The 24,441-nt window shown below is 40.9% G+C and overlaps 2 protein-coding genes across 2 annotated transcripts; both read left to right on the forward strand.

The window, feature by feature from the left end:
• The first annotated feature begins 6,729 nt into the window (after positions 1-6,729).
• LOC134812775 (protein arginine N-methyltransferase 5-like) lies at positions 6,730-10,213 on the forward strand. The gene is made up of 4 exons (XM_063820337.1): positions 6,730-7,594; positions 7,774-7,843; positions 8,097-8,215; positions 8,805-10,213. The coding sequence occupies exons 1-4, from the start codon at positions 6,749-6,751 to the stop codon at positions 9,561-9,563; spliced, it is 1,794 nt and encodes a 597-aa protein (XP_063676407.1). The 5' UTR covers positions 6,730-6,748; the 3' UTR covers positions 9,564-10,213.
• A 123-nt stretch (positions 10,214-10,336) lies between these two features.
• LOC134812593 (uncharacterized) lies at positions 10,337-23,041 on the forward strand. The gene is made up of 13 exons (XM_063820080.1): positions 10,337-10,491; positions 10,680-10,846; positions 13,188-13,501; positions 15,221-15,310; positions 15,494-15,574; positions 16,007-16,147; positions 16,312-16,568; positions 16,673-16,829; positions 17,165-17,320; positions 17,458-17,679; positions 17,866-17,983; positions 21,345-21,487; positions 21,722-23,041. Exons 1-13 carry the CDS (start codon positions 10,337-10,339, stop codon positions 21,866-21,868), a joined length of 2,148 nt encoding a protein of 715 aa, XP_063676150.1. The 3' UTR covers positions 21,869-23,041.
• Positions 23,042-24,441: the final 1,400 nt, after the last annotated feature.

The following is a 24,441-nucleotide window of genomic DNA, read 5'->3' on the forward strand; positions in this document are numbered from 1 at the left end:
ATGCCTATTTATCGCTTATTACTTCATTTATTTTGGATGTACAGTGTGCTTCGTAACTAATTATAATTATTATAATATATCAGTAAATGTGTAAGATACTATACCTGAGTGATTACTCCGAACTTTCTAAAAAGCTACAAAGTTAACTTTCTAATAAGCTACGTTGTAGCTGCTACAATGACAACTAATCTTTCGTTTTACTCCCTACTGTACTAGTTTACTCGTCAATCCAGGTATATGACTATGAGAATGGTCTTGAAACTCTGAATTTAAGAGGGAAGCAGTTTTGGGGACGGGGAGATTGAAGCGGGTGGGCGACAAATGACCCCCCCCCCCTATTGTAAGCCCCCGGCTTACAATTGACCCCCCTATGCAATTACACTGAGTCAATTGATCTCAGTATAATAACATGGGGGTTAATTGTCGGGGGGTCAAGTGTCGGGGGGTTAATTGTCGTACTAAGCCCTAGATTGTACCTGCTAATGAGGTGAATATCCCAGATCATAGCTTTACAGTTAGGCCTGTATAATAGAACCCTGATGTTAAAGCGGACATCACCTTCCCCTCCCTAATGTCTGATTGAAAGATTCCTTTCTTAATGTACGAATAAGAAAACAAGAATTTTTACTAGTACTATCTTTGTATCTTTAATACACTATCTACTTATTGACTAGCTAGGCTTGCTAAAATTCATCGGCAAATTACCGCTGCTCGAGTTACCTAGCCAGGCCCATTTCAGTTTTGAGTACTGGAGTCGGTTATCTACAAAGTAGAGTCAAAGCCTAGCTTTTTTGTAACTGGCAAGTTCTTTTCCGGATTCAATTTTCAAATAGTCGTGTATTTTCAGATTATTCTTCATTATGTCCTCAATCCTGAGCACTGGGACTACTTAAGTTTTTGCTACTATCTGAATTATTTGCTCAAGCTACTGCCACTGGCTCGCTAGGTACAAAGGTTTATTTCCTATTTATCATGAAAAAATTTGTGTGCTGGGCTTAAGTTTACTTGGCGTTCACGCAGGTTTGAACTCCCGACCTCCTGCAGAGCCAGTCAATCGCCTAGCCGCTGGGCTACTCGGGTGATACTCTACTAAAATTTTCGATGTACATATTTATCGCATACAATCCTCTATTTTGAGTTTGTCATAATTGTAATCGGGAAGTGGGAACATTAACAACTCTTCTGCATTTAATTGGAACTGTCTGTACTGTGTACACGATAAAACACATAAGATAAATACAAAGATTGTGTACACTACTGTGCTTATATGGAAAACCCAACTAGACTATAATATATCTTCAGAGTTTCAGGATCATTCTCACATATACTCATAGTTAATAGTTAATAGCACTATGTTTACAGTATGCACTGAAGGGGTATCCTAGGAAGGTTCTTGAACTTTTAACAGGTACCCATCCTCATTTAACCCGTTTCCTATCATTCGGCTGAGTCGACCGAGGAGATCGCATAGATCCAATGGATCCTTAGTTACTCCCTAGACTAGGTGACACTGGGATTCAAACTCATATACCTGGATTGACGAGTAATCCAGTACAGTAGGGAGTAAAACGAGAGACTAGTTGTTGTTGTAACTTATTAGAAAGTTAAGGCCAGAGGGGGGGGGGGGGGTAAATGGCACTTTTGTAGTTTTTGCATATTTGATAATAGCTAACGGAGACGAACAAAAAGAAAAAAACCGGATCAAAATCTGACCTTGCGCTTCTGAGATATTGTGCGCTCAATTTTGAGGTTTACCTGTAATTACATGTTAAACTGGATCTTTAAACGGCTGTAACTTTTTTGACCTTTCGATTCCTTAGTTGAGAAAACCGGCCAATCCCTGATCTTGAGGTTTGGTACAGTGGTTCCTTGGACAATTATCCTCACATCTGGTGCAGCGATTTTTTTTATTTGACTCTGTTCTCAAATTATGAGGTTAACCAGGTCAAAAATTCGAAAAATTTAATTGGTTAACCTCATAATTCGAGAACTGAGTCAAATAAAAAAACATCGCTGCACCAGATATCTAGATAGTTGTCCAAGGAACCACTGTACCAAATCTCAATATCAGGGGGTGGCTGGTTTTCTCAACTAAGGAATCGAAAGGTCAAAAAATGTGTTTTGAGATAGATGTAATTTAGTGTTTTCAAAATTTTGAATATTCACTGGAATGTATCACAGTTCGTTAGTTAGGACTTTTTATACACTTAATAACGTTTGCTTGATCAGACCTGGCCGTCCCCTAATTGATTTTAGCCACTTTCAGTAATTAATGTCCTTGTATTGTAAAAAATGAGGTTAACCAAGACTTCCTGTAAACACTAACTGCTTAAAATTTGGTTGTTAACCTCGCTTTAGACCATATAACACTGGGATCGGTTTATCAATATGTTATTATATATGTAGTAAAACATTTGCACAGTATAACGATTAAGTTTTTGAGGTTAACATGTAATTGACTGGTCAGATATTCAAAAAATTAGAGGTTAACCTCATTTTTCAGCCATTTACGGGTAAAATCTTCTACTAAAATATGGTCAGTTCAAATCACCTTTGTCACGTAATAATAGTTGTAGGCATTGTGATACCAATAGATACCTCACTTCGATATTGTGGTACATTACATAAGTAAGAATCGTATGTATATTCCCTACGGTACCAAAATGTGATGGTTAACCTCATTTTTTTCATTTTCTCAAGATAAAAGAAAGTCAATCAACACATCATCTATTTAGAAATGTGTATACCGTAAACTTACGATGAAAATAATAACTCTATCATTTGATCTATTCTCGCTATATCTAAAAGAAGAGGTTAACCTCATTTAATCACGTTTGGATATTACTTTTTCTGATAGTTATGAACCTAAAATTTAGAGTTCACATTTGCTGACCGAAATAACAAAAAATTATGGCGTGTAATAAAATATGAACCTCAATTTTATTAACCTCAATGTTGTATAGTCAATTTTGTGAAAATCGGTTAACCTCAATTATAAAATAAAGTTAATCAGCTACAAATATGTGAATAGCAGCAATGTTTTTGTCATCAAAAATTAAATCGATTTAGAAAATAATATTTTGGTAGAATTTTTTGACCCCTTACCCCCCCCCCTCTGGCCTTAACTTTGTAGCTTTTCAGAAGGGGCATAAGGAGGGAGGGGGATGATGTCCGCTATATAACATCGGGGCCCCCATTATACAGTCCTACCTGTAAAGATATGATCTAGGATACTCACTTCATTAGCAGGCACATAGAGATTTTAGACAAATTCTATTGACTTATTGACATTCCTACTATACCTAGTAATATTGTATTTATTATATTCTTTGAAAGAAATAAAAAGATGTAATATCCATATTGTATATTCTTGTGGTTATTGTATAAATTCTATCTAAAGATTTTCCGCTGTCTCAGGTTTTCTTAAATTTTGTCTCAGGATTTTTCGCTGTCTCAGGTTTTCTTAAATTTTGTCTCAGGATTTTTCGCTGTCTCGGGATTTCTTAAATTTTGTCTTAGGTTTTTTCGCGCGTCTCAGGATTTCTTAAATTTTGTCTCAGGTTTTTTCGCTGTCTCGGGATTTCTTAAATTTTGTCTCGGGATTTTTCGCTGTCTTGGGATTTCTTAAATTTTGTCTCAGGATTTTTCGCTGTCTTAGGTTATTTTGACATCTGACTTACTGACTTAAGTCGGCTTCTTGGTCCGAGCAACTACAATTCCTCGCCACACATCGCGGTCAAGCATAACAGATCTTATCTCTTCAACACAGGAAAGGCTGGTGTCCTTCTTTAGCATGTCCAGAAACGTAAGGTGGGGCCTCCCCGGTCTCCTGTATCCATGCTGAGGGTCCCAGAACAGAAGTTGGTTTGCCAGAAGGTCGTCATGCCTGGCTACATGTCCAGCCAGTCTCATTCTTCTGGAGGCTATCATCGCTGATGGCTTGGGGATGTTGCCGTATAAATCACTGTTGTTGATGATTTGTGGCCAACGTATGTTCAAGGCCATCCGGAGCATTCTAGTGTAGCATCCATTGATCCGCTTAGTCATGGATTGGCTTATCGTCCAAGCTTCAGAGCCGTACAGGAGTACGGGCTCAACCGTTGCTCGAAAGACACGGATCTTTAAGTCCCTGCGCATTCCAGACTTCCAGGTTGTCTTTAACTGATGACAGGCCCCCCATGCCTTTGCTTTCCTAACATCAAAGTCCTTCTCCGCACTCATTATTCTGCTTCCAAGGTAGACAAAGTCATCTACTTGCTCTATCTCCTGCCCACTTGCTGCTTTAATGACGGTAGAGTCAGACTCAGAGAGATTGACTCTGATGTACTTCGTCTTACTCTCGTTGAGGTGAAGTCCAACGGAGTTAGCAGCCAGCTCCACACTGAGGAGAAGATCTTGCGCTTGCTCTGCGGTGTCTGTTGTCAGTGCAAGATCGTCAGCAAAGTCGACATCTGTCATCTTAACTGCTGGGTATCTCCTGCTTCTTCTGGGGTTGACAGTGAAGCCCAGATCTTTGCCTCTAAGTGCTGTTGTCATCACATAGTCAATGACAATCACGAAGAGGTAGGGCGCCAGTGTATCTCCCTGCATAACTCCAGCAAGTATAAGGAAAGCTTCAGCTTTTGACATCTCAGGTTCGCTTAAATTTTGTCTCAGCTTTTTTTGCAGTCTTAGCTTTTCTTAAGCAGTTTGTCTTATGAATTTTTGCAAATCCAATCCTAAGATCCGAGGCTGGGGGAGGCCTATTATACTCACCGCCTCGGCGGGTAGTTGATACACCCTTCACAAGCAAGAGCCACTTTGGTCTACTTGCTGTGAGGTGTATCAGCTACATGGGTTGGGGGTCCCCCCCTTTTTTAAAAAAAAAATATTGCATTATACTGATTCTGATTTTAAAAGCTGAGCATGCTAGCCGCGGACAAATTTTTAGTTTGGCTCCTTTGTTTTAGATTGAAAGTAAAATTGCCATGTAACCATATAGATATTGTACACAGTGAGCATATTATATTTACTGAAAACCTCCTTTGTGTGACCCTTTATAACGAATCTTGAAACTTTCTTAATTGCGAACAGGTTGCGTAAAGCCTTTTCCTATAGACAAAATAATTGGTGTAGTGAGTCATTTAATTAGCATCAGAAGAGGTTACAAAAGACCTGAATGAAACCCAAAAATTGCAATTAGATCTTACATCAGAGAAAGGGGCAAGTTCCTGGCTTTCGTCACTCCCGCTCAAATCATTCGGATTCTGTCTCAACAAGCAAGAATTCAATGATGCCCTAGCCCTAAGGTACAACTTCGGGATAAAAGATGCTGCAAGAAAATGTGTATGTGGAAGTGACAACTCAATAAACCACTCATTAATATGCAAAAGGGGTGGATATGTATCTCTTCGCCACAACTCATTGAGGGATGTGATAGCAGAGCTATTAGACACTGCTGGCTGTAAAGATGTTACCACTGAACCTCTCCTCATTCCTGTCAACGGGAGAGAACTTCCTGCAGGGGCCAACAAAGCAGATGGAGCTAGATTAGATGTTAGTGCTAGGAGTGTATGAAACCCATTGGAAAGGGCATTTTTAGATGTAAGAGTATTTCATGCTCAAGCTCCTTCCAATAAGGCTCTTGGATCTCCAACCACTATGTACAATAGCCACGAGAGACAGAAAAAGAATTTATACAATAAAAGTATTGTAGAAGTGGAACATGGGACGTTTACACCGATAGTCCTATCAACCACTGGGGGTATGGGAAGGGAAGCTAATCAGTTCTTCAAGAAATTAGCGGATAAACTATCTAGGAAATCAGGCCAACGATATAGTGAGTCAATGACATTTATTAGGAAGAGAGTAAGATTTGACCTATTGAGAACAACAGTCATAGCTCTAAGAGGAGAGAGAGGGTTAAAAAGTAGTAGTGCAGTAAAAATAGCAGAATTAGATATAAATCTGGAGCCAGTTCTTTAAACTGGCTTACTTATACTACTTAAAGGGTGTTTATATATTTTATTTAGTTTTCTATTGAATTTATATTGAATTTTTATATAGGGTAATTGTTATATTATGTGTATATTGCATTGTTCTCTTTAATTAGCATCATAGCCACCCCAGACAGGTATAGCATGAGACAATTGAGAATTCACTACATCATTACACTACACCACAAATCATGTAAATGTACAGATGAGTATCCTTATTAGATACTAGATCTTGAAAGGGCTCCTCATTGGACCCTCTACAAATTCTCGCTTATTAAACTCCTATCTATAATTCCTGCAAAATTTCAAAACAATCTCTTAAAAACCCTATGAGGATCAATTTTGGTGAATGCAGTTTAAGTGTCGTGCCCAATAGAGTTACACTTACGTACTGACCTCCAAGAACCCACAAATTTTGCCACAAGATCAATCTTCCACGTCTTAACTTTTCTTAATTTCTAAATCTTCATCAAACTGAATTTATATTTTACAATTCATTTGATAGCTTATTTGATATTGATATTGCTGAATTAACTAAGCTCCTGAGATAAATTATATAAATTTTAATCATGAAATACTGCGCGTTGACTGGTTGCCAAAGAGACTGGAAGATCTCAATCCTCTTTTAGAGGCCACCTTAATTTTCAATCTCATTTCTGTTAACCGCTGATGGACAATGGTATCACTCTTTTCAATTCTTTTCATAGCTCACTTCCCATCCAAATTTGATGTTTTCTAGTTAACTAACAGGTTGTTTGCAGGTTTCAAAAGCTATGAGTGACCCTATTTGTGGTATAGAGTTCAAGTCAATCTCACAGATTGATAACGATCATGTTGATATATTCAACACTCAAAAGTTTGCTTTTGTTACAGTTCCTCTTTCTGAGAAAAACAAAAACTACGAGTTTCAACCTCTTGAAATTTACAACTATGGTTTTGAATGGGGATCAAAAGTTATAGGTGCTGTGCCTGATAATGTAAATGTTGATAGTGCTGATTCAGAAGTGCGCTCAAAATCAGTTAACCTATTGAAAAAATCATTAAAGCTAGCATGTTACATTGGTGTGAATACTGTCATGTTTAACTTGAACAATGATAAAAACACAAATCTGGCCAGGCTATGTGCTTATCACTTACATGAGTCGCATGGTCGACCAATGTGGTTCAGATTAGCAGTTGGTGAAGATTCAGATCATGAGTGGAACAAGTGGAATAATTTTCTTTCGCTTCTTCCTGAAAGTCAGAATAAAGTTGGCCTAGTTTTAGAGCTGACAGAGAAGGTTCCATCAGAAAGAGACATGATGCGTTGGTACTCTGAAGTCTTATTGGGTATCTCAATTTCTACTGAACTATTTGTTTCCAACAAATGTGGATATCCAGTACTGAGAAGAGAGTTCCAAAATCTGTTAGCAACTTCATTCAAGAACAAGGTGCAGGTTGTTATTCATGGTGAAGATCTTCACGGGAAGGGTATGGACGCATATCAGAAATATATCTATAATCTATACGAGAATAAAGAACCCCTGTCTGTTTATGAAGACTTCTCTAGAGGATACGAGGAATTGCTACAAATCCCTTTACAGCCTTTAAAGGATAACTTGGACAATTCAACATATGAGGTAGTTAAATTCCTTAACCATAATTAAAGAAATTTGAGCTTAAATTATAGCTAAGTCTGTTATTTTTTATATTAGAAACGCTTTCAATCATAACCATAACAGCTGATCTTAAATTTACAATTCGTATTATATAATAATTCAGCACTCCTTTTTTAAACCAATTTCGTTGTGATCCTCAGATATTTGAAAAAGATCCCATAAAATACAAGCAATACGAGGAGGCTGTTTATCAAATTCTCCTTGATAGAGGTAAGCACTTTTGCCTAATATATCCTTCATAATGTAGGATTTATGTTAAACTAATTATCCCAACATATTTGTTTGTGCTTAGAAATCAAAAGTAATTTTACCGTGTTTCATTACCACCGGGCCGAACGTTAGCTACCAAAAGTAAAAGTAGCTTAACTTCTTTAGTCTTTAGCTCTGCTGTGACAACAAGTAAGATTCCCATTATTATCTATCATTATATATCTCTAGCAGCAAACAGTTTCTACCTCTCCAGGTTCCCCAGTTCCAGGCGGAGAACCAACAAGTCAGGTGGTGATGGTGGTCGGAGCAGGGCGTGGTCCTTTGGTTAGAGCCAGCCTCAACGCTTCTCGTCGCAGCAAAATACCAGTCAAGGTATGCGTGGTATTGTGGAAGTACACTGTGCAAGTTTGTCAATGTGTGTTGAGTTCTGTCTAGTGTAATATTATATACTACTTTCGTGCCATGGAGTTGACTGCCGTATTTTATCGGCTAGTGTGTTGAACATTTGAACAAAGTTAGTAAGCTGAGGCTATAGACTATAGTTTATATGGACACGTTCATTGAAGTTTGAGGATATTGGTAAATATTAGTGGCCCTAATAAATGGCACGATGAGGTAAAATTTGTCACACTGTGAAACTATATAAACCTTCCACGGTTAGGATAATCGTCTCATCCTCTAGGTAAACTTTGTCACATAACGATATCTTTATCAGATGATAAGATAGCGCTTAAATTCGGCCGGCAGCGAGATGCCAAGATTGTTACACTATAAAACTATGACTATAGACTATAGGTTATATATAGTAGGTAATGGTTGGGATTTCCGAGATTTTTCCTCAACTGTGTGAGCTGAATATAAGGTAGTTGAAATGGATTGGTTTTTACACCATTAACAAATAAGGTTAGCTATACAGAATACATGTGATTATACAGTTCTTGTATACAGTTTAATTTCCCAGGTCTATGCAGTAGAGAAGAACGAATCTGCTCTGATAATACTACGTAACCTTATAAAAGACCCCTTTTTCTCGGAAGTAACGATAGTAGACAGCGACATGAGAAAGTGGGAACCACCCGAAAAAGCAGATATTTTGGTAAGCGAGCTGCTGGGCTCGTTCAGTGATAACGAGTTATCTCCCGAATGTCTGGACGGTGCACAGCGCCTCATGAAACCTGATGGTTTGAGTGTCCCGTGTGAGTACACCTCATATCTTGCCCCCATGTCTTCTCGGAAGCTTTACAACAACGTTGCTAACCAAGCTTCAGAATCAAGCTCTCACGAGGATTCGTTTCATTTGGGGTATGTTGTTCGCTTGCAAGCTGTTAACTTGCTGGATAAAGTACAGCCTTGCTTCAAGTTCGTTCACCCCAACACTGACCCAGTCGTAGACAATTCCCGGCACTTATCATTGGAATTCAACACAGACATGGACACAGTTTTACACGGTTTTGCGGGGTATTTCGACGCCAAGCTGTACCGGGATGTTTACATCAGTACCCATCCTGATACCCACTCTAAAGATATGTTCAGCTGGTTCCCCATGTTCTTTCCCGTCAAACACCCACTTCTCGTACGGAAGGGCGAGAAGATTGTGGTGGATTTCTGGAGGGTGGTGGATGATACTAAGGTATGGTACGAGTGGGGGCTCAGTTCACCAGTCCCACAAGCTATACATAACTCTAGAGGGGTTAGTTACTGGATAGGACTGTTTTCTTAAGAGTTTCATTATTGATATCTGCTCTTTCTCGTGTCTTCGTCGCGATGAGTATTTATGAAATACTGGAATAATGAATCTAATTACGGGTTTCTTAACTTATTATTAATAATGTGCTGTTCAATTTAATGTTAAGATTTATCAGACAGGCTTGAATTAAAGTCAATGCTTCTAAGGCTTCCTCGTTTATATTCATATTGTCCTTTACTACTCGTGAGCTTATGACACATTGAATTACTAATAAAAGTTTACCTTTAAATACTGTTGTCTGTTCATGCGGTGTCTTTTTAATGCGATGGTAGCTTTTTGTTATTGTATCTGTTTTGAAAGCACAATTATGTTTCAAATGTTATGAATCTTTTAATTGGTAGACGACGATGGTTTTTTAACATTATTGAATATTAAAAATATAGTTTAATTATTATTTTGAATATTTGTTTAGTGTATACTTGATTACCCAGCTTCATATTATACAGTGCTTAAAGTATTAATTATGATCTCGATCGATTTGAATTTTACCTATATTTATCAACAAAGCCAAAACCCAATAGGAAAGCATGAGAGTAGCTACACTATAATAAAACTTTAAGGAAAGGTCACCTAACATATTAGGCTCAACATTGAAAATTAAAGTTTCAAAACTTTTGTAATTCTGACTTTAGTTTTATTTTGATTATATTATATAGCTTCTTGCTCGGTCACTTACACTCATCAATCATCACATACTTGATGTTTAATTGCTGGGTCCTATAAAACTTTCAATTGAAACCCAGTTAATGGCAGAATGGTATCGCACAAGTAGCAGCAGTAACACTAACAGTGCTGCCTCCCGCAAGACGTATCAGATGAACGATGGGGACCGCATGCGCAAGAGAAAAAAGATAGATGGTTCAGGAATATCAGGCATACTCTCCACTTTTACTGTTCCAAAGTAAGTGATACCAACTCTCACGAAGCTTTATAATGGATTTTGTTCTGTACTCTTGCTTTTGTTCTGTATCTTTTAGGCCACCCTGAAACACTGTATTTTAGTCAATTTTGCAACTTTTTCGCCGTACGGGTCCTCACTCCTCGATCGTCTCACTTCATGTCAAATGACTGATAATTTATAAACATCAGGTTAAAGTCTAATACAGATGTGCTAGAAGCGGCAGCATCCAGAACACCTCCTACTCTAACACAGCCCAGTGCCCTACAACTTATCAGCAAGAATTACAGCAGCAATGATGCTTCTAGCAAGAAAAAGTCGGAATCTGAGGACTTATTCCCTTTTTACAATAAACCTGGTGGGTTTTGTGTTTTTATCTGAGGATCTATTCCCTTTTTACAATAAACCTGGTGGGTTTTGTGTTTTTGTATCACTTATTTAAATTTCATGCTGGTCACATCTATCGTTGAATTATAAACCATTTAAAAGGCATAAACCTTTTTTTAGGGTTTTACGGTTGGTTAAAATACATAGCCGTCACAAATTCGACAACTACTTGAACTGCATATAATGTATAAATATTATATAATGTATAAATATTATATCCATAATATTATTATATTATGGATGTGGGACATATTGCCTTGACAAATTGAATATTCTATCGAATATACAACTGTATAGACTGCAATGTACACGTAAATACGACTGTAACTACCGCTGTATGCTCAACATATTATATACATTATACATTATACATGTATTGCAATTACATTCTGCAGGATTATTCACAGTTGTCCAGTTATACTTGCCAAGGATCATCAGTGCTATTGTAAAATATGGGGGGGGGGGGGGGGGGGGGGGCCAAAAGTCAGTACCCATACGTTGGGTCTTATACCACCTCCGTGTTTCATATTTGAGACCTGTAACTTTGCAGAATGCAGATGGTATACTGCAACTGTCACTACTCATTCGAGGATTCCGTCACCAAAATTTGAAAATTCGATTTTTGGGGCCACAGTTCACACCCAATTAACACATTAAATTGCTTATACTCGTTGTAACATATTGCGGAATATAATCTGAAAAGATGGTGTGAAACAGCAAACGACCGTGATAAGAATTTTGAAATTGCTGGGACCGGGACCGGGATTTTTTATCCAATTTGAAATTGGCCGGGATCAGTCAAATTTGATCGGGACCGGTATTTTAGCTCTATTTGGACACAAAATTTAGCGGAATCAACTGTAAGTGCGGAAGTGATCCATGTTTAAGATTAAAAATTTGTTGAGTTTCATATTATAAATGATATGATATCTATTTTCGACTAGAAATTTTTTAAATGACGAAGTTATCAAGCAATTTGTTTATCTCGTTAGCAATATAGATTGAATAATCAATGATTGCCCAATCACTAATTATGTGATAGCGTGCTGCGACACCGTAATTGGGCTCTCTGCACGATTCCCATAATGCAGATCTAGTTTCAACCCAATCATCGATCACACGTAATGAAGAAACTCGTTATGCTTCATATCTCGGTCATCTGGAACTCTCATTTTTTTAGGGCGAATGTTATTTGAATAGCCTAACATAATTTAATACAATTTGGCTACATCTATCAAATAAATGCAAAAATGAACCTTCATTCGAAAAAAATTAACACGAATATTCTTTGATTTGATGTATTCCTCGAACGAGTGGTGATAGTAAGTCATACCAGGAAGAATTATCTCAATAGGGCACTCAGTGAATGAGTATGGGTACTGACTTTGCCCCCCCCCCCCCTTGTACTCTAAAATATGTGCCCGTCTAGATAAATACACTTCTACGAGATAGTATTATATACCAGCTATGAACTAGACGGCTCATACTTTAGTATTTAGTTAGGATCGTGATCCACTGTACGTACCAAACTACAGTTTAGTTAAAGTCTAGTACTTATGCCTGTACAAATTACTCTATGTAAAGCATTTCAAGGAACGAAAATCTGGGGGGGGGGGGGGGGATCATAAGGTCAGAATCGTGACGTTGGGGGGGGGGGGGGGGGGGGTGGGTCATTATTTCCTTCCAAAACACAGTTTGTACTGTGTACATGGTACATTTCCCAGAAAAACAGTTAGTACATGGTACTTAGGGGGGTGTCCAACCCCAAAAAAACCCATTTTACCTCAAATTTCAATTTTAGGAATGGGTTTTGAGGTTTTTTTGGGGTTTTTTGAATTTTTTCCTGTTTTTGTAACTTTTTATCTAATTCGACTACATTGAAAACAAAACCCCTACTAAATAGTGGGTATAATTTGCCCATTTCCCAATGTTTAATGAGCTGTTTAAAGCAATTTATGGGTGGGTATCTTATTTTATATACCAAGACACAGTTAGTACCGTGATTTCTCAACAGTTAGTACCACAAAAGCCGGCAAAAGGGGGTGGGTGTCTTAATTATTATCCTAAAAAACAGTTTGTACCGCGAAGGGGGTGGGTGGGTCTTTTTGTAAACTCCAAGGTTACACTTAGTCGACGTCACGTACGGAACTTAGTACCTGATCCCCCCGGCCCCCGCGAAATTTAAGCATATTACAGGTACGTTCTACTCTTCAGTCTTGATACATTATTGCACCCATTTAACGTAAAATCAGGTAGCGAGCAGTATCAGTGTTCTACTTACACTACTTGAAAATAACAATAGTTATCTTCAGAAGAGAAGAAAGCGGAAGTGCGGTTGATAACCCGAACGCAGGCCTCACCCCGGGAGCCCCTCCACAGCAACACCACCAAACAACAGACCACACCCAAACTAACTCCACCCGCTAAACCACACATACCCTTTTTAAAGACACCTGAAGACGAGGAACCCATGATAGCTCACAGATCTCGATTTAAGGACGACCGGTTGGAGACAGCGAAGACAATGGAGACACGGGAGACACCAACCACTGAGGCTAGGAGAACTTCAAATCCTATTAATCGTCCTATTGATGGAGCCCCTACTAGGCGACCTAAGGTACCAAAGGTACTTGCTCATTATTAAATATCTACTGCATGCCGCCTACTTATAATGAGTTATGAGTCCCTTTGTGATTTTTTTTTTTTTTTTTTTTTTTTTTTTTTTTGTCGCGACACCCACTGACCACCGTCATATAGAGGTGGCGACCCTCCACTTGGGGAGCGTCCTACTGGAGTCCATCCATCTGCATTAAGCCCCTTCCCTGAGGGCCACTGGATGATAATACGTGCTAAGGTATCAGCCGAATCGGGGTTGCACCTCCGGAGATTTACTAACTTGGTCCCTAGGGAAGTTCTGGGTGGTTACCCTGGCCGCTCAACACCATGAAAGGATGACGCCCGTGCTGAGTAATGCTGGCTCTTGAGACTTGGTGAGACGTAGGTTGCTAATGGCGGTTGCGGGTGTGCTAACGTTTGGATAGTGTGTTAGGTGGTGGGGAACTGTATTGATACTATCTGCCTTTTGGTGGCTGAGCTAAAACGTGAGGGTTTGTGACGTCACGTGAGGTGGACTCTCACTCAGTCCAGAAATAACAGGAGCAGGGATCATATTGTACGACACAGGAAATACAGGTTCTGATCCAGGGTCCATTTATGCCATTACACACATTACACACGTTTGGTGTGGTAACTACTATACATTACTCCCATAACACTCCCACAATGTAGCGATACTCCCATTGCACTCCCACATTGTAGCGATACTCCCATTACACTCCCACAATGTAGCGATACTCCCATAACACTCCCACAATGTAGCGATACTCCCATTACACTCCCACAATGTAGCGATACTCCCATTACACTCCCATAATGTAGCGATACTCCCATTATACTCCCACATTGTAGCGATACTCCCATTACACTCCCACATTGTAGCGATACTCCCATTACACTCCCATATTGTAGCGATACTCCCATTACACTCCCATATTGTAGCGATACTCCCATTACACTCCCACATTGTAGCGATACTCCCATTACACTCCCATATTGTAGCGATACTCCCATTACACTCCCACATTGTAGCGATACTCCCATTACACTCCCATATTGTAGCGATACTCCCATTACACTCCCACATAGTAGCGATACTCCCATTACACTCTCCGAGGGGGCGGCAAATTTGCAAACAGGGGGGCAGCAAAACCCAGCGGGCTAATTAATGTAGAGACTGGCAAGCAGAACGGCTATATTAACAAGTGGTTTAATCCGGTTTGGCTTGTCATGATCGAAATACCGCACCGCGGCGTGAGGTTAGTGTCACGTGGGAGTCAGGTGAGTGTTATTGGTACTAGCGGGAAGCAGTTCTGTGCGCGCACCCGCTGTTTATGACTGCGCGCCAATCTTTGCTTATATCTGGGGCGTTAGTCGATCGTTGCCGGTAGAGTCCTGGTACATAAGGGGGCCCACTAGCGCTGTCGGCTCTGTAGTAACCCGAGGAGCTGGCGTATTCAAGGCCCACCATGGCTTTTGCGAGTTGCCCTTTGTGATTATACACAACCCTTAGTATCTGCCAGCAAATCCATAAAATTCATTCCAATGTCGGCTCAAAGTTGCGTGTAAAATCAGATATCCTGCCTGGCTTGGAAGTCATTTGTGCTCTATTCATCTTTGATAATATGTAAGATTAAACTATACTACTAATTTTTGTCCTGATTTTACATTCATCTCGACTTTCACTGTCGCTCTGTTTCACACTGCAAACACACTACCCTTATTTCAGGAGGAGGCAGCAGCAAACAGGCCTCCTCAAATAGGAAGTACTGCCGACAATCCCATGACGCTGGACAGCTCCGAGGACGAAGCTGAGAATGTAAGTTTTGAGATTTATATAGATAATCATCGATAGAAATAAAAATTACGCATTAGTCCAGTGCAATTTGGTGTCGATTAAAATCTGACGAATACGAATAAATTCTTACTAATTCCTGGTTGTTATCCTATAATTAGTAAGCACCCTTTAAATAGTAAGTACATTGATTGTGCACAACTTCAGAGTAACGGAGACGTTCACCAGTGGTGCATTTCTGCAGCACACATAGGATCGCTCACAAAATTGGATGTATCCATCCTGGAGGTGAGTAGGTCTACTAATAGTTGTGAGCATTCTAATCAGGCTTTTGTCATGGAAAGCATAATGGTTAATTTGCGCGGCGCGATTTATTTGAAGCACATGGTTTGCGCTAACCATGCTGTCGACTTTTTCAGATCGGGAACTGTCAACTGGTCAATTTTGACAGTTTAGCTGGTTTCATGGATATCTTTCATAGCCTGTTTGGATGTCACCATGGTTCCATGTTATTGTGCTTGACATGGTGATGAATTATGGTGGAACCTCAAAATTCACTTATTTCAAATTTCTTAAAAATGGCCTCTCCTCGTCTCCTAGATAGTATGATGATGAGTTTTTTCGCCTGTCACGCGGACGACCAGGGTTCGATTCCCTGTCATTTAGCTCTCTTTGGCAGTTCGTCAGATTCCTCAAATTAATATTTATTGTCCTTTTCAGATAAACCAGGAACATTTCGAGTTTAACGTGACGAGCGAAGTTTTATTAGCTGAAGTCAAAGTTTGTGTGCCGTGGAATGAGATCATTAAAATGGAATCTCATTTTAGTAACGACCTTCACGCACTGGTTATTCATGTAGAGGTTAGTCACAATCGACATATTAATACTATTTTGTAGACCTTAGTCTTAGTTGAATTTAAAGATTTAAATAGAATGATAGAACGATTTTTAAAAATAGCACATAATTGATTATTTTTAGTTAACTAATGTCCAAAAGGTAGAGTCCTAACATCCCTTACCCTCAGGAGCTGTGGGCTAATGGTTTAATAGCGCAACTAAAGAACGCTCTCTCCAGACAAATACCCTTAGAACTTGAACCTAAAAGCACTGTTAGGTACAAAAGAGTTATAAGTCTAGAGTTTGTGAAGGAGCCGCCAGCTCAACACATTACCATGATGGGATACTACCTTGATAAGCATCACAACGTTAAAATGAACAGGATCGAGTCCTGTACTGCTGCACATATTAAGGAACTTCTACCACCTGTTGATCATTTTGACTCGTAAGTTACAATACCTTTTATTTGTTTTAGCAACGTTCGTAGCTTATACAGAATCAACTGATCATAAATCAGACTGAATAAACAACACTCAAAATTTCTTTCAGACACATGGACACTGATGTAATAGAACAGGATACGAGGACACTATTGGTGTACCCACCACCCCCAGCTCAAGCCAGCATTACTTTAACTTATGCAGATCTGGAATGTCTGAAACCTGAGGAGTTCCTCAATGATAGTATACTCGACTTCTATCTCAAGGTATGTTTCATTTGATTTGAAACTTTCATCTAATAGTACAGAATTACACAGCAATAAACTTAAATTAAAATAATGGCGACAGAAAATTATTAGGCTCGGGAAATGCTCAGACTGGTTAGAGCAAGCACAAGTAAAATATATATGAATATTTAAATTATATAGTATGAAGTGTAATTAAACTTGTTTTCCATGTTCTTCACTCATTATGAGGAAACTTTTCTTTCCAGGAATTTTGCCATATAAGGCGAAATAACTCACTATTCAATAACAACCAATCTAAAACACCACATCTGTAACTGTAATGAGTATTCAGTAATCTCCACTTTCTGTTACAGTACGTGCACCATGAACTAATGTCAGTTAGCTTACGAGACAAGACTCATCTGTTCAACTCCTTCTTCTACAAAGCTCTGACTCAGCCGATTAAGAAGGAGACTAAGAACGATCCGGCCTCTAAGAGGATGAGCAATTCTGAGAGGATGCACCAACAGGTTAGTGCTGGAGCCTTCAATTCTCACCCTCCTGATTTTGCCATACATACATACATGATATATAAACTTTTTTCAAAATAAATACTTAATCCAACTCCGTCATTTCATGTAACTTCTGTTAAATTGGACTTGTACAGGTGAAGAAGTGGAGTAAAACAATAGATCTGTTTTCTAAGGACTACATAATAGTGCCAATCAACGAGCACCAGCACTGGTATCTAGCCATCATATGCTACCCCTGGTTAGAATCACCTCATTACGAGGAGGCTAAATCTTGGAAACCTGCCAACAAACGTAGTGAGAGGTCGGAACAGGATGATACTGTGGACGAGAAGGATATTGATGGTGTGCTCAGCAAGGTGCGTGCTTAAACTCCAAGGGTGTTTCATACGAATATCTTCATCATCTATTTTAAAACTGTCATTTCTCCTTTAGATTTTTAACCTTTTCCTTAGGACAACTTCTTTTGAGGAAACTTATTACTTTTGTAAACACTTGACCTATCCCTCTGTAATCTGAATGTTGTGTTACAAGAAGTATTTCAGAACAAAGAACACAGCACAGTGCCCCCCATCTCCTGTAGACCTTGTATCCTTATGTTTGACAGCCTGGTTGCGAATGGCCGTAACAAGGTAGTCAACAACATCAGGAACTACCTTGCAGGTTGGTCCAGTTTTTGCTTATACCACAAAAATTGTTTGGGGGGGGGGGGGGGGGGGGGGGGGGGTGTCACGTCCGTCTATGTCCGCTTGTCTCATAGAATCCAAAAAGGACAGGACATAGGCGGACATAGACGGACATAGGCGGACATAGGCGGACATAGGCGGACATAGACGGACATAGGCGGACATAGACGGACATAGGCGGACATAGGCGGACATTAATGGACACCTAAATTGCTAAATAAAATGTTCAATTTTTGCTGTTATAGGGGGGATCATGTTTTTTGTCCGTTCGGTACCCTATATTTTCAAAACGGACAAAAAATAGAGTGGACAAAAACGGACAAAAATGGACAAAAACGGACAAAAATGGAAATAACATTTAGATGCTTCCTCCTCCTACTCTTCCTCCTCCTCCCCCTGGGTCTTCCTGATCTTCCTCAGTCCTCTTCCTCCTCCCCTCCTCAGTCCTCCTCCTACTCCTCGTCCTCAGTCCTCCTCATCAGTCCTCAACAGTCCTCCTCCTCCCCAGTCCTCCTCCTCCTCCTGAGTCCTCCTCCTGGGTCCTCCTCCTCCTGAGTCCTCCTCCTGGGTCCTCCTCCTCTTCATCCTCCTCCTCTTCCTCCTCAGTCCTCAGTCCTCCTCAGTCCTCCTCATCCTTCTCCTCAGTCCTCCATCCTCCTCCTCAGTCCTCCCCCAGTCCCCCTCCTCCTCCTCCTATTCAGTCCTCACTCCTCCTCCTCCTCCTCCTCCTTCTCAGTCCTCCTCAGTCCTCCTCCTCCTCCTCCTCCTCTTCCCTCTCAGTCATCCTCCTCAGCCATCCTCCTCAGTCCTCCTCAGTCCTCCTCAGTCCTCCTCCTCAGTCCTCCTCCTCCTGGGTCCTCCTCCTCCTCTTTCTCCTCGGTCCTCAGTCCTCCTCGGTCCTCAGTCCTCCTCCTCCTGGGTCCTCCTCCTCATCCTTTTCACCAGTCCTCCTCCTCCCCAGTCCTCTCCCAGTCCCCCTCCTTCTCCTCCTCCTATTCAGTCCTCCTCCTCCTCCTCAGTTCTCCTCAGTCCTCCTTCTCATTTCTCCTAAGTCCTCCTCCTGAGTCCTCCTCCTGAGTCCTCCTCCTGAGTCCTCCTCCTGAGTCCTCCTCCTCTTCCTTCTGAGTCCTCCTCCTGAGTCCTCCTCCTCCTCCCTGAGCTCAGTCATCCTCCTCAGTCATCCTCCTCAGCCATCTTCCCCAGCCATCCTCCTCAGCCATCTTCCTCAGTACTCCTCAGTCCTCCTCCTTCTCAGTCATCGTCAGTCCTCCTCCTCAGTCCTCCTCCTCCTCCTGGGTCCTCCTTCTCCTCCTCCTCCTGGGTCCTCCTGGGTCTTCCTGATCCTCCCCAGTCCTCCTCCTACTCTTCCTCCTCGTCCTCAGTCCTCCTCATCAGTCCTTAACAGTTCTCCTCCTCCCCAGTCCTCCTCCTCCTCCTGGGGCCTTTTCCTGGGTCCTCCTCCTGGGTCCTCCTTCTCCTGGGTCCTCATTCTCCTCCTCAGTCCTTCTCCTCCTCCTCCTCAGTCCTTTTCCTCCTCTTCCTCCTCCTCCTCCCTCTCAGTCATCCTCCTCAGCCATCCTCCTCAGCCATCCTCCAGCAGGAACTTCCCGACATTGTAGAGACCTGAGACCTCCACTAAAGTTAACCATTTTCTACTGTCTATATTAGAGGAGCACACATTTAGAACTCCTTCCATACTCCTCCTCCTCCTCCTTCTCAGTCCTCCTCAGTCCTCCTCCTCCTCCTCCTCCTCCTCTTCCCTCTCAGTCATCCTCCTCAGCCATCCTCCTCAGTCCTCCTCAGTCCTCCTCAGTCCTCCTCCTCAGTCCTCCTCCTCCTGGGTCCTCCTCCTCCTCTTCATCCTCCTCCTCTTTCTCCTCGGTCCTCAGTCCTCCTCCTCCTGGGTCCTCCTCCTCATCCTTCTCACCAGTCCTCCTCCTCCCCAGTCCTCTCCCAGTCCCCCTCCTTCTCCTCCTCCTATTCAGTCCTCCTCCTCCTCCTCAGTTCTCCTCAGTCCTCCTTCTCATTTCTCCTAAGTCCTCCTCCTGAGTCCTCCTCCTGAGTCCTCCTCCTCTTCCTTCTGAGTCCTCCTCCTGAGTCCTCCTCCTCCTCCCTGAGCTCAGTCATCCTCCTCAGTCATCCTCCTCAGCCATCTTCCCCACCCATCCTCCTTAGCCATCTTCCTCAGTACTCCTCAGTCCTCCTCCTTCTCAGTCATCGTCAGTCCTCCTCCTCAGTCCTCCTCCTCCTGGGTCCTCCTTCTCCTCCTCCTCCTGGGTCCTCCTGGGTCTTCCTGATCCTCCCCAGTCCTCCTCCTACTCTTCCTCCTCGTCCTCAGTCCTCCTCATCAGTCCTTAACAGTTCTCCTCCTCCCCAGTCCTCCTCCTCCTCCTGGGGCCTTTTCCTGGGTCCTCCTCCTGGGTCCTCCTCCTCCTGGGTCCTCCTCCTCCTGGGTCCTCCTTCTCCTCCTCAGTCCTTCTCCTCCTCCTCCTCAGTCCTTTTCCTCCTCTTCCTCCTCCTCCTCCCTCTCAGTCATCCTCCTCAGCCATCCTCCTCAGCCATCCTCCAGCAGGAACTTCCCGACATTGTAGAGACCTGAGACCTCCACTAAAGTTAACCATTTTCTACTGTCTATATTAGAGGAGCACACATTTAGAACTCCTTCCATACTCCTTCATGACTAAATTGACGATTTAGAGAATTTTACCTGTATAAGAAACGCTATAAAAATGGGCGTGGCCCATGGCGACATTATCCGAAACACTAGAGTCAAAAATTTTTTTTTGGTAGTTCCTGACCCTATAGAGCAACTAATAAGATAGGGTCTCTAATTATTTGAACAACTTTTGGTAAAATGAACCGGTCTAATCCTCCTGAGTCCTCCTCCTTCTCAGTCCTCCTCAGTCCTCCTCCTCAGTCATCCTTCTCAGCCATCCTCCTCAGTACTCTTCAGTACTCTTCAGTACTCTTCAGTCCTCAAAATGTTTGTCCGCTAATGTCCACCAATGTCCGCTAATGTCCACCAATGTCCATCCAAGTCCGCCAATGTCCGTCCGGGTCCGCCAATGTCCGTCCGAGTCCGCCAATGTCCGTCCGAGTCCGCCAATGTCCGTCCGAGTCCGCCAATGTCCGTCCGTGTCCGCCAATGTCCCAAAAAACACGTCCGTTGTCTCATAGAATCCAAAAAGGACAGGACATAGGCGGACATAGACGGACATGACACCCCCCCATTGTTACGTTACCTCGTGATTGTTATTTTTAATAATCGAATACTCATTGATCATTCTTGATATTTTATTTGATAATAGATTAAACTTGTACTCAATTAAAAATATCAGCTGAGTGGAAGACGAAGAGTGAAAGAGGACCCCGGAGTTTCAACAAACAAAACTTTCCCGGTATTTTCGTTGAGGGACCTCTCCAAGAGAACTTTTGTGATTGCGGTGTCTTCTTGTTGCAGTTTGTCGAGAAGTTCTTCGAGGTGAGTAGCAAAACTTTTGTCTGATTAATTGAGACAAGGCCATAATGTTTTATTTTTAGTGGCCATTATCTGAAATTAGGTTTGAGCGTAACCCTTTTTGGTCCCAACTGGTTGCCCCTATATAGTTAATAGTTTTTGCTACTTTTTTTCACTGCATGGTTTCGATAAGAAGAATGCCTTAACGCTGTAGCATAAAAACTAAACTGCTCTGCTAATAACACTGCACATTTTCAGAGCCCAATAACAGACTACAGATTCCCGGTTGAAAGGAAAGACTGGTTCTCCCAACAAGACATTACGAAAAAAAGAGAGTCACTCAGAAAACTAATAGTTAGACTCGGACCTAACAGACAGTTTACAGAAGCAACCAACAAGAAATAGGACATGTTAGCCGCCGGCAAAGCAGCTGTAGGATTTGAATTTTAATGTTATTCGGAAAAATTAATCGGGCGAATTATCAGCGCGGTGGTACGCGAGGCATGATGAGGCTCGAGTTGCCAGATTTGCTGAGACAACTTCAAATTGAAAATCAAGAACGGAAATGTGATCATCAATTGGATTGTTTGAAATACTGAGGATGACAGAGATTTTGTGTTCGAGAGTATGAGTTGAAAGGGTTAAGAGTTTGGGAAGGAATGGCTAAAATCTGAGAGGAATTATTTTTTTGAGGTGGTAGATCCTGTAACTCAGTGTTTATGAGCAGGCTCATAGTTTATTGAATTCAGTAGGATAAGTGACTTCTTATCAGCATCCTAGAAGTTTTCCTTACGTCGTGAACTTTTGACTGTATTTTATATTTGCCTTCTTAAGTTAAAGGAAAAATTCGTTGAAGCTTATTTGTTTTGAGCGAGAACCGAAGAAGCCCCATTAAAATTGATTATATTTATACTAACCTATTTAAGTCGCTTATTTTCAAAATGTTTCAGTATTGTACCCGCTTATGCTGATCGCACTTTGAAAGGCTGAACTTGTTTTATATTTAAGCGTTGAAAATTTTGAGCCCTTGTATTTTGCTAAACGTAACAATTTGTTGAAATTTTTAATTTGCGTGTGTTTTTTTCCGAGATTTTAACCTAGCATTTCCTCGCTAATTAATAAATGCGTGCGAAAATTTTCGCTCATCATTACCGTAAGCCATTAAATGATAGCCATGAGGGTCCTTGACCCTTTTCTTGTCACAGTGTGTACGCTGCGGATTCTCCGACTGTTCTCCTCTTTCAAATAATTGAACTCAGAAATTGAATTATTCCGCAATAGATAAAATATCAATAGTTCATTCGATATGCATTGCATTAACGCTAGATCCTCCTATTACAGTCCAAATCTTGGCATGTTTTTACACGGTTGATCTACAAATTTCGATTACCGATCCCGAAAAACACATGCAAAGAAATATATTTTTCTAAGTTAACTCTAACTGAAATTACTAATTTTTTCAGTTTAATTTTTAAGCTACGCTGTTCTATGGTACTGAAACTTCCCAGTTTGCGGCTATTTTATCCCATTTGAAATGTTATATATAAATTATATTTGTTTTGCCTTGAATGGATACCTAATACTCGCGTGTTATTTGTAAAATTAGATTAAATTAGATTAAATTTAAACAAAATAAAACGTATTTGTTAATGTTACCATTTTTCATATTTTCTACTCGGCAATATGGTTATAAAAATATTTGAAATCTTAAATTAAGATACTTAATTGAAAACATCGTTATCAAATGTTATTAAGGATGATGGATATGTGATATAATGGCAAGATGATATTGGCAAGATGCCAAGAAGAAGAAGTGTAGATTTCGCGATTTTTGGCGCAATACTCTTTCTAGAGTTCTAGTCAGGAGGCTACTCTCTTATGCAATATGCAGGTGTCTCCTCACTCCAATACTATCAATGAGTAGTCTGGCTAGAAGTAGAAAGAGTCCAGAGTCTCCAAGCAGAGCCTCCTCCTCTAAGTAGAGCCTCCTCCTTCAAGCATAGCCTCCTCCTTCAAGCAGAGCCTCCTCCTTCAAGCAGAGCCTCCTCTTTCAAGTAGAGACTCCTCCTCTAAGTAGAGCCTCCTCTTCCAAGCAGAGCCTCCTCGACAGCACTTCCTCAAAGTGTACAATGAAATAGCTTTGTTTCCCCCCTTTGTTTCTCTTATAGTGTTGGAAAGCACAATCCACACTTCTGATCCAGTGGACCTTGATTAAATATTAAAAAACTGAGCACCTTTGCTTAAAGTTAAACGGAAAAACAAAGATTGACAAATTCCTGAGATACCAACACCGAAACAATAGCCTTGATCCTGTTTTGACATACCTCCTGAGCCGGTACTCATTTCCTCTCTGAGCTAGCTAGTGTATATCAGTTTTTTGTTGGTGTTTTGTCTGGTGTTTTGTCTGTGTTAGTTTGTCCGTAGTAGGAATTTGTGAATAGTGTAAATTTGAGACTTGGCTCAGTAATGTCCCAGAGGGTTTGTAACATCATGGATGCTGACTAAGCTTACCTGATCCTCTCCAACTTGTATTAGTACACTACTTCATCCACACCAGTCATTTCACTACATTAAACTGATTGAGGTTATGCCCTTTTATTTGTACATTCTGAAGCAATATGCTATGATGAGTGGAATATGAGTTAGGATCTGTTCGGTCCGTTTTATGGCAAAAACATTTATTGATCCATACACCGCGCCCTCTCGAAGATTAATCCCCGACCATATAACATATAAACGGTAGTTAGTATTTCTTGGTAATATTTTCGTTGTTGTACATTTTACAAGAGTCTAGGAGCGTACAGCAGACAGCACGGTTAACATTGTGAGCTGCAACAAATTGAAAGTCACTTTAATCAATATTACGCAGTTCTTGGCAAAGCATAGTATAGTTTAAGTTACAAATACAAATACAAAGGAAGAGACATTTGACTTCTCGCAGATAAATTTCTTAAATCACAATGCTGGCAAGCATTACC

Source organism: Bolinopsis microptera, chromosome 3, assembly GCF_026151205.1.
Source record: "Bolinopsis microptera isolate Bmic1 chromosome 3, MBARI_Bmic_1.0, whole genome shotgun sequence".
NCBI lineage: Eukaryota > Metazoa > Ctenophora > Tentaculata > Lobata > Bolinopsidae > Bolinopsis > Bolinopsis microptera.